This window comes from Sinocyclocheilus grahami, unplaced genomic scaffold (genome assembly GCF_001515645.1).
Source record: "Sinocyclocheilus grahami isolate Dianchi unplaced genomic scaffold, SAMN03320097.WGS_v1.1 scaffold338.1, whole genome shotgun sequence".
In the NCBI taxonomy this organism is placed as follows: Eukaryota; Metazoa; Chordata; class Actinopteri; order Cypriniformes; family Cyprinidae; genus Sinocyclocheilus; species Sinocyclocheilus grahami.
This window is the reverse complement of record NW_015505517.1, coordinates 490,326-500,879: the sequence shown is the minus strand read 5'-3', so window position 1 is coordinate 500,879 and position 10,554 is coordinate 490,326. Positions and strand designations below refer to the sequence as shown.

The window sequence follows — 10,554 nt, the reverse complement described above, 5'->3', positions numbered from 1 at the left end:
AACAGACGAAGACTAGAAACACAGACTTGATGTGGCATGAACAGACTAGACTCACCGACAGCAGGTTACAACATCAATACATGACAAGAGACAATGGGAATATGATGGCTACTTATAGCAGACAAGAGGGTCACATGACATGAACAAACCAATGGGGAACAAGACACGACTAAGACTACCAACCAGAACATGACACAATGAACCAATAGCATGAAGACAAGAGGGCAAGGGAAGCATGACACTAACAGGGTGAACCAATTAGAAAATAAAAGACACGCCCCTCTAAGGGCGGCTCCAGACGCCCAAACAAAACCCAAAAAGTACAGGAGGGTGGTGGAGTGGAGGCGGAACTGGGGGAGAGACGGAGGGCCAGGCCCGTGAAGAGGAACAGGCAGATCGGGCAGCCATGGTGGGGCAGGCAGATCGAGCAGCCATGGCGGGGCAGGCAGAGCAAGGACATGGACGGACCACTTGACTGTGACAGAACACGCAGAGAGTTCTTGAATGGCCTCCATGGCTGTGACAGGACAGACAGTGGGTTTGTGAACGGCCTCCTTGGCCGTAGCAGGACAGGCAGTGAGTTCGTGAACGGCCTCTGTGGCTGTGACAGGGCAGACAGTGAGTTTGTGAACGGCCTCCGTGGCCATGACAAGACAGTCTGTGAGTTTGTGACTGAAGATCAGTGAAGATGATCTGCTGGATTCATAATGGTGGTCGTGTATTCAGTAAAGAATCAGTCCACTGAAGGCGAGCGTAGTGAAGAACCCAAGTGCAGTTTATTTACAGTGATCCAAACATAATCCAAATAGACGAAGACTAGAAACACAGACTTGACTCACCGACAGCAGGTTACAACATCAATACACAATGGGAACTGATGGCTACTTATAGCAGACAAGAGGGTCAGATGACATGAACAAACCAATGGGGAACAAGACACATGACTAAGACTACCAACCAGAACATGACACAATGAACAGATGAACCATTAGCATGAAGACAAGAGGGCAAGGGAAGCATGACAGTAACAGGGTGAACCAATTACAAAATAAAAGACATGAAAACATGAACATGAAACAAAACCCAAACCCCACATTACAACTATAGACAAGTCCTGATTGTGGAGTAGCGTTTTCTTCTTGATATTTACTTTTTCTTTATTAGATATTGGTAACGTACATTATATATAACTAAGAAGCATTATTAAAAATACTTTAAAAAAAACAGCAACATAAGTTACCGGTAATAGATATTTAAATAGTTATCGATGTCATGAAGCTTTGATAAATGTTTACATATTTGACAAAGTGTGTTTGTTGGGTGACAATCTTTGTGATTGTTATGGAGGAATGACTTGAATTGAGACGTGTATGAGGTGATTTGGTAGTGTTTGTGCATTTTGGAAGTGTAGTTTACTGCTGTGCCAAGCTGAAATATGGCAAGGAGAACCGAGTTTAGAATTTAGAAAAAGTGAAAGTATTAGGAGATTGTTATGAAAGTTATTAGAAATTCATGTTCAAAATATTAGTCCGGTTTTGTCAGCTTTTCTTGAGCAAAACATGCTAGGTTATGTAATTTTTTTCTTATGTTCTTAAAATAGCTTAGACTATCATGGAGTCTCTGATAATAGGAATCAGAGATCATATATGAAAATCTATTACATTTTTGAGGGGACTTTTTGAGGAAGAAGCTTGCATGTGGCTGTCAACAGACATGTACACCTGCTGAAGAGTTTACAGTGAATTCTAATATAAGAGGGACTTTAATACTTGTGTAATAAATTAATGCTAAGATAAAACGCCCATTTGGTGTCAAAGGTTTCACAGTGATCTGTAAGTTCCAGAACCGAGAGGTTCTTGTCATCCATGTTAAATCTAGCATTATTAAAGATAATTAAATTATTGTCTCAATAAGCTTGCCTAAAAATAGAGAATCAGTATAAGTAAATTACGTGAGAAGCTGCAGAAGGAATTTACCAGTATTAGCTACAGATCATTATAGACTGATCTGATGGCTGCTTACAGATATTTCAACACATGCTCTGTTCCTGATTTATATTACACCTGTAAAAACAACACAGGTGAGACCAGCCCAGCTATAAAAATATGCGTGGGTGCAGCAGTCATATGACAAACGGATAACCTGATCATGTGCTCGATTATATTCTGCCCAGATAGTAAAAAAAAAAAAGAAGGGCAAGTATCTATGATGCTCAGCAAGAAATTATTAATAAACTTTTTCTAACCAATTATTAAATCCCCTAAAAGAGCTGAGGCATTTCCCCTGAACTTTCATAACGGTTAGACTTTCCTTGTCAAGTGGCAGACCACTTCAATGCATTACTCTACTTCTATACTTCTGAAAAGCATCCTCTCTTTTTGTTTTGTTTTCAGTCAACTCGTTGCACATGACCGACTAGTCAGGCGGTCAGTTGAGGCACCGCCCAGGGGTGAAAGGTGATTGGATGCTGCACTGAGGCGTGTTGAGCTGATTGGATGGCGCATGGAGTCCGTTTGCGCTGATTGGCTGCTACACATGCGTCCTCGTAGCGCTGTTTGTAATAAAGCGTCTCGTAGCTCCAGTACAGGCAGCTCGGGCAGCGCGTACAGAACAGGTAAGGGCAAGGAAACGAATTATATTTTTATTTGATAATAATCCTGCTTATTTTGTTTGGTTGTGGTATGTATAATTAAACTCCAGGGTAAATGCGGTCTTCAGCTAACAGGAGTACAGTTTAAATCCCCCTATGGCCTGTTGTTTTTATTGTAATCTGATGTCCTTTTATGTTTATAGGATGATTACGAGACCACTTACAAAAATATACCATAGTAAACAGTCATTTTTTAAAAGTTTTTAACAGTCATTTATTACCACAATTAAATGTAGTATTTGATACCATTATCATCTAAAATGAGACATTTAACAAAATGTTCTGTTTGAAGGAGATTTATTATGGTTTTATAGTAGTAACAATAGCTATATGAATTAACTACGGTTGATTTTTGTAAATATGAAATGTTCAAAGTAATGGGAGCTTTTGATAAAATAACTCAAAAGAACACTTATATTTTTTTTATCACTTCATATTTTATCTCTGCCTTACTGTAAACAGACTTTATATAGATAAAGTCAACACTGCTTTATTTACATAACTATAAAGGCTTAGTGAAAAAAATAATTAAAAAGTGTCATGGGTATTTGCAATATACCCATATTATAATATACATGTATATTATATTAATCAGCAAAATGAAAGCCATCAAATAAGTACTTTTTGTAGTATGACAAATACAAGTTTACAATCTTTAAACTTCTAATAGCATGCATGGTGTTTTTCTCTGATTATTTTGCATCTCTGTTCCCGGTAGATTGCAAAGATGAGCCCACAGACAGTAGCAGTTTTAGGACTTGCCCTGAGCCTGGGGCTGGTAGTGAGTGGTTTTCCTGCCGAGCAGCCAGAAAATGGGAAGCACTGGGTCGTCATCGTGGCTGGTTCGAATGGCTGGTACAATTACAGACACCAGGTGAGTGTGGAACTGATCTTTGAGGTGGAGAAAGTACATGGGGTTTTTTCCAAACTGTTAGTCAGTTGTCATATCGGAAGTATTTATTCTGTTGTGTTCATGTTTGTGTAAAGGCCGACGTGTGCCATGCGTACCAGATTGTCCATAAGAACGGAATTCCCGATGAGCAGATTGTGGTGATGATGTATGACGATCTTGCTCAGAGCTCTGAGTGAGTATGACTTCTATTATTTAAACAAACTAGTATAGTGTAGTGGATCTCAACCTTTTTGACTCAAAGGCCCTCAGTTTGTCAAAAACAATATTCAAAGCTTAAATGTATCTCTTGTACTTCTGTTTTAATTAAAATCAATAGACTAAAAAAAGTTATGTCAGTTTGATCTTGTACATCTTCATTTTAGTGTTCTTTTAGCGTGTTAAGGGTTTCATTTTAAGTATATTAACAATTTACAGTAAATCATTTTAAGATTTATTGAACCCCCTTGGAAGTTTGCTGACCATGGGCTTTAGTTGAGAACCACTGGTATAGTGAGAGTTGGTCTGGTAAACCAAGAGATACTGGGTCAAGCCTAGTAAGAAATGATTCATGACCTGGAGTAACTTTGCTCAAATGCAATAGTGATAGAAGAACAAGCACTTTACCCTCATTAACTCAGACTGTAGAAAATGTGCTGTTAGCTGTTTCAGATATTTAAAAAGCAATATCTGGGTAATTTCTCACGATCACCAATATGAGCACTTCCCCTAAATCGTTTTGGTAAAGTGTTGACTTCCAAAAGCAGACATAAAAAATTATTTAGCTCCACCACATGCATGGACGCACACACACGCACACAGAAACAAAGCTTTGAGTCAGTTCCTTTGCAGATGTCACGCGTATCTAATTTAACCACCAAGACTTAGTCTGCCAAAAGGAAAAATGCATGAATTGTAACTTGTCAGGTTTTTCTCTCATGGTCGTGATAGTTGCTGGCATTTACGATGTTTGTGTCATGAATGTATATAGAGTGTATCCTTCTTTTTAGGGTCCATAAACCTAATGGAGCCTATGTCTATATAAGAGTATAATATTAATAAAATCTATATTTGGACTATATATATATATATATATACATACACACACACACACACATTTTAACCTTTAGGCCTATATTTTTATTGGAAGTTTGACAGTCATTGCTTTAGTGGCTTTTTTATGAATTCATATGTAGGTCAGGTGTTGCGGCTGAATTAAACAATGAAAGAAAGCGATGTGTTATCTGATAGTTGGCTTAGTCACATGGTTTAGGGGTTAAATTTTAACCTGTGTTTGACAAGTTGAGAAGAAAGAGGTCTTTTTATTATTGTTTGTGTTCTTTTTATATTTATGCTTTTAAGAATCAATTTGCCAGTTTTGTTCATTAAAAACCAAAAGCCTTTTCAGTAGAAAGGTTCATATGACCATGTTTTTGTGTGTGTCCAGTAACCCTACTCCAGGAGTGATCATAAACAGACCCAATGGATCAGATGTTTACAAAGGAGTGCTGAAGGACTACACTGGTGATGTGAGTCAATACTTGCACCTCTGAATCTGAGATTTGAAGTAGTAAGTGGTGTGTTTGCCATCCGTTTAATAATGTTGTGTGTTTGTTATATAGGACGTGACTCCTCAGAACTTCCTGGCGGTGTTGAAAGGTGATGCTGCCAGTGTGAAGGGAGGCTCTGGAAAAGTGCTGAAAAGGCAAGGTCCCATAAAAACTGTGGCAGAGGGGGTTAGAGGTCATTAGCATGTTGTTGAAATGTAAATGAGCTTTTAGTAGATTTTAGTGTCTTATTAAATTTTTTACCCTCAGTCCCTGTGAAATCTCAGTCTCTTTTGTCTCTGTTTGTGCATGTTGAGTCAGATATGTGGAAAAACTGGTCTTATGATATACTTTCCTTTCTCAGTGCATTTTTTTAATCCTTCTTTTCCTGGCAGCGGTCCAAATGATCATGTGTTTGTGTATTTCACTGATCATGGAGCCCCAGGTCTGCTGGCCTTCCCTAATGATGATGTAAGCACTTTCTGCTTCCTGCGGTCATTTAGCTGAGTCAGATCCTTTCAGATCCTTTTTACGCACACTACACCGTTCTTTCCAAAAGTCTTAAGACCACTAGTGTAAATGATTCTATTCTATATATTTTTCTAGTTTCATTACAAATTATAAAATCAACATAAGTAAATATTTTATTTGAAATTTGTTTTTTTATTAATTTAAACAAACAAACAAAAAAATCCCAGATGTTTTTTCATCCGCCTCTGAAGATACACCTGAAGTAGGTCAGCTGACATAGAAAGATCTCATATAATGAGTAACACATTTAACTCACTGGAGGTTTAGCTGAGTCGCATTGACAACTTGCTGCACTGACAACTTTTCCAGTAATTGTGCATGATCATCGGGTGGGGGAGTTAATGCTTCACTTCCTTATGAGTGACATGTTTATACATTAATGGGAATGTTGTAAGTACCTCATAGATGGCTTTCATCTATAGAAACTTACAGTAAATCATTCTTCTACTTTTCTCTTTTTTTAGCTTCATGTAGAGGACCTGATGGAAACCATCAAGTACATGCACCAAAACAACAAATACAAGAAGGTGACTGTTGCTCATACGATACAATAATTATTTATTTCTTTATTTTCAAAAAAATAGTTTTTTTAATAAATCCTTTCGCGCACACATAGATGGTGTTTTATGTTGAGGCCTGTGAATCTGGCTCTATGATGACGCCTCTGCCGGTTGACATTAATGGTGAGTGTTTCTTTAACACCATCATACATGCTGCTGTGTGTAAATAATACCATACATATAACCTGTCTACTTTCTCTTTGTATGTCAGTCTATGCTACCACCGCTGCCAACCCTGACGAGTCCTCATATGCCTGTTACTATGATGAGGCCAGAGACACCTACCTGGGAGACTGGTACAGCGTCAACTGGATGGAAGACTCCGATGTGGTTAGTACACACATCTGACAGAGAACTTTGTTTAGGTCCAGATTTAAGAAAGTTAGAAAAGAAGAGCATTTATTCAGCATGAGCAGTCTGATCATATTAATAGCAGAGCATCTCACAACCCTGAATACAGACATCCAGAAAGAATCTGGAGTCATGCAGACCAGACGATGGCAAGGTGTTTTAAATGATGTTGTGTGTTTGTTTCTTTAGGAGGATCTGAGCAAAGAGACTTTGGCCAAACAGTTCAAGATCGTAAAGACCAAAACCAACACCAGCCATGTGATGCAGTATGGAAACAAGGTAATACACTTACACTGTCTAAGATGTAAAAGACATTTAGTAAATATTAAAAATTAGCACATGCATTAAGAAAAAGCACACTGTCTTTACACTACCAAGCACCAATTGCAAGGTTGATCAGCATTAGTGAGGGCTCAATTATCTGTGCTGCAAAGTAATTCATTACTAAATAGCTAAATGTCTCGCATTCCTGGCTAGTTCAGAAAGTTTCCGTTCATAGTCATGTGTACTTTATTGACAAGGAAGTGTTTGATAAAAGCATAAATGCTGTTCTGAGTACTGTCTGCATGCCTGTACTTGCCAGATGTAACTCTGTTGGTTTGTTTGTGTTTTAGACGCTGTCCCACATGAAGGTGATTGCGTTCCAGGGTAATTCGAAAGGTCTTGATAAGGCACCCGAGCCTGTGTCGTTGCCTGTGATTACTGAACATGACCTCATGAGCAGCCCTGATGTGCCCCTTGCAATCATGAAGAGAAAACTCCAGAAGACCAATGACGTTAATGCTGTTGTCGGTTACATGAAAGAAATCCATGAACATCTACAGGTTTGAAGCACTGCTTTTTAAACAGATTTAAACAGATTCATTTTAAATTTAAACAGATAATTATTTATTCATTTATTTTAAGTGTTAAAAGTTAATTCATTGTTCAAAACTTTGGTAAGCTGTTTTTATTAAATAAATCCTTTTATTCAGCAAGGATGCATTAAAATGATCAACTGACAGTAAAGACATGTATAATGTCACAAAAGATTTGCATTTAAAATAAGTGATGTTCTTTTGAACTTTCTATTAAATAAAGAATCCTGAAAAAGTATTATGAATTCCACAAAAATATTAAGCAGCACAACCGATTTCAACGTTTATGTTCATAATCATAAGAAAGGTTTCTCGAGCACCAGATCAGCAATTAGAATCATTTCTGAAGGATCATGTGACGCTGATGACTGTTGTAATGGCTGCTGAAGATTGTTCATTAGCATCACAGAAATTATTTACTTTTTAAAAATGTATTTGAATAAACAAAATTGCAGATTAAAAGTGTTTTTGATCAAATAAACTCAGCCTTGGTGAGCATAAATACTACTTTCAAAAACTTAAATCTTACTGACCCCAAACTTTTTAAATGTTAGTGTATGTAACATATACTGTAAGTGATATATGTGAAATAGATTTCAGTCAAGATGATCATATTATAATGGATTTGATGTTTGTTTGTTTGTTTGTTTGTGTGTGTAGGTGCGGGAGCTGCTTGGTAATACCATGCGTAAGATCGTAGAGCATGTGGTGCAGGAGAACGAGGAAGTGCAGGATTACCTGGAAGGACGTGAAGAACTCACAGAGTATGAATGTTATAAAACTGCTGTCAAGCACTACAAGAAACACTGCTTCAACTGGCACCAGCAGGAGGTATGAACTGTCCTTGTTCTCTTTCAACTGCATGATTTACTTGTCCTTTGCTGTGTGTGTGACATCTCTTCTCTCTTATTGCAGTATGAATATGCTCTGAGACACCTGTATGCTTTAGTAAACCTGTGTCAGGGAGGATACCAGGCCCAGAGGTAAAGACACATTTTATGCATTTTCTCTAGATAATGAATGAATGATTAATTTACTGTATATAGTGCTTTATTGTGTATCGCTGTACACCCAAAGCGCTTTACAATCATGTTGGGGATCTCTCCTCAACCACCACAAGTGTGCAGCATCCACTTGGATGATTCTGCAGCAGCCACAGTACAACGGCGCCAGTGCGCTCACCACACACCAGCTACAGGTGGAGAGGAGAGAGAGTCATAGAGCCAATTCAATGAATGAATTAGAAGGCCATGATTGACAAGGGCCAGTGGTGACAATTTGGCCAGGACAAATGATGTCTACATTTTTTTTTAACAATGAACTATAAAAGCTGCAAAGTGTGATTGCATAATAAATAGCGCCCCCTGCCCACGATAGTGAGGTATGTAAAGGTTTGTTGCAGAATGTTTATTTAACTCTCTCATCTGTCCATTCTCACAGAATCACAGCAGCCATGGATGATGTGTGTTACTTCAGACAGTAGGAACATGAACTTGTGAGCCACTGAAGACATATTTTGGACGGACTACACTTTGCACAAAAGAATCAGACCGTGGGGAATTCTGTATCATCGCACACAACTGATTTTTATCTTTTTGAAAATGTTTCTTTTAATGAGAATTTGCACTTTTAATGTGATTGTTTTTCTGATCTTTATTTTTTTTTAAAGAAAGAAATGTGCAAATTTACATTTAAAACAGTGCAGCTTTAGAATGACACAATAGCAATTTTTTGCACCTTAGTTACTGTCATTATAATTAAAAATATCTTAAGATGGTTTGGAAACCAAAGTATTCAAATGACCAATCACTGAATAAAGTCCAATCTTACAGGATGTTGAATAGATGCATTCAAACGATGTGAAACAAACACTAGATAGCCACATGCTGCACTAAGATTATTATTATTATTTTTTATCTGCTTGTTGACTGAGCCATGACAATACCCAATTTCTCTCCAGTAGTAAAATCAAAGGAGCTCTTTTTGGTTATTGACTAAATGTATACCTATAAAACTAAAGTGCAAACTAACCTAACTATCAGAAGTATGTGGTCATACTTAACAAAAAGTTTCTTAAATAACTGAGATCACCGCTCCAAAACAACTGCAGTTAGAGCAGTTAATGGTTTAGTGCAATGGTTGATGTGTCAGGCTGTGCTATTATGTCAAGTGCCCTCCGTTTAGAATAATTTGAAGCTAAAGGAAGGTGTAATGTTTGAGGAATGTTTGCTGGAGTTTGAGCTCTGTAAGAAAAGTGAGTTTGCACTGACAACATGGGTTAAAACACTCTGTGAAACAATACACTGAACTACTGTCAACGTTAAGCAGTGTTATTGAATATAAAAGCAAAATTAAACCTGAATTTGTTGAATGTATTTTTTAGTTTTCTTTCAGTCCAAGTTATAGCTTAATTCTGTTGAGAAATACATATATGTCACTAGATGGAAATTTTGATTTGATTGGTTCTTATAACATACTGCTTATTTATGTTTCTATACAAGATTAAATCAAAATAAATTAATTCTTATATGCTGTAGCATCAAACCTAAGCACATTAGTTGTGGGGAACATTTGCAAATACAGTGCCCTCCACTAATGTTGGCACCCTTGGTAAATATGAGCAAAGGCAGCTGTGAAAAAAAATCTGCATTGTGTATCCTTTTGATCTTTCATTCAAAAAATGAATTCTAACCTATCATTGAAGTAAAACAATTGAAAGTGGGGAGAAAATCTCACTGTGAAATAAATGCTTTCTCTAGTTCATGTTGGCCACAATTATTTGCACTCAATTATTGCAACGTCCTTTCCCCAAGATAACAGCATCTATGTTTTTTGCTATAATACCTGAAGAGTTTGGAGAACACCTGATAAGAGATCAGAGACCATTCCTTTAAACAGAATCTCTCCAGATCCTTCAGATTTATAGCTCCATGTTGGTCGTGCTTCTCTTCGGTTCACCTCACTCATTTTCTGTAGGGTTCAGGTCAGAAGGTTCATGGCTTAACTTTGTGCTCAGTCACATTTTTGTGTTAATTTTGATGTTTGTTTTGGATTACTGTCTTGAAGATCCAACCACGGCCCATTATAAGATTTCTAACAGGGGCAGTCAGGTTTAGATTTTTTATATGTTGATATTTGATAGAATCCATGATGCCATGCATCTGAACAA

General features: G+C 37.4%; 1 protein-coding gene across 1 annotated transcript; it reads left to right on the top strand.

The window, feature by feature from the left end:
- The first annotated feature begins 2,541 nt into the window (after window positions 1-2,541).
- On the top strand, window positions 2,542-9,749 carry lgmn (legumain). Its single transcript, XM_016295587.1, has 14 exons — window positions 2,542-2,614; window positions 3,369-3,524; window positions 3,638-3,735; window positions 4,987-5,068; window positions 5,162-5,244; window positions 5,482-5,557; window positions 6,082-6,144; window positions 6,234-6,300; window positions 6,389-6,507; window positions 6,718-6,807; window positions 7,143-7,352; window positions 8,046-8,216; window positions 8,301-8,368; window positions 8,826-9,749. The coding sequence occupies exons 2-14, from the start codon at window positions 3,378-3,380 to the stop codon at window positions 8,866-8,868; spliced, it is 1,317 nt and encodes a 438-aa protein (XP_016151073.1). The 5' UTR covers window positions 2,542-2,614; window positions 3,369-3,377; the 3' UTR covers window positions 8,869-9,749.
- The last annotated feature ends 805 nt before the right edge of the window (window positions 9,750-10,554 follow it).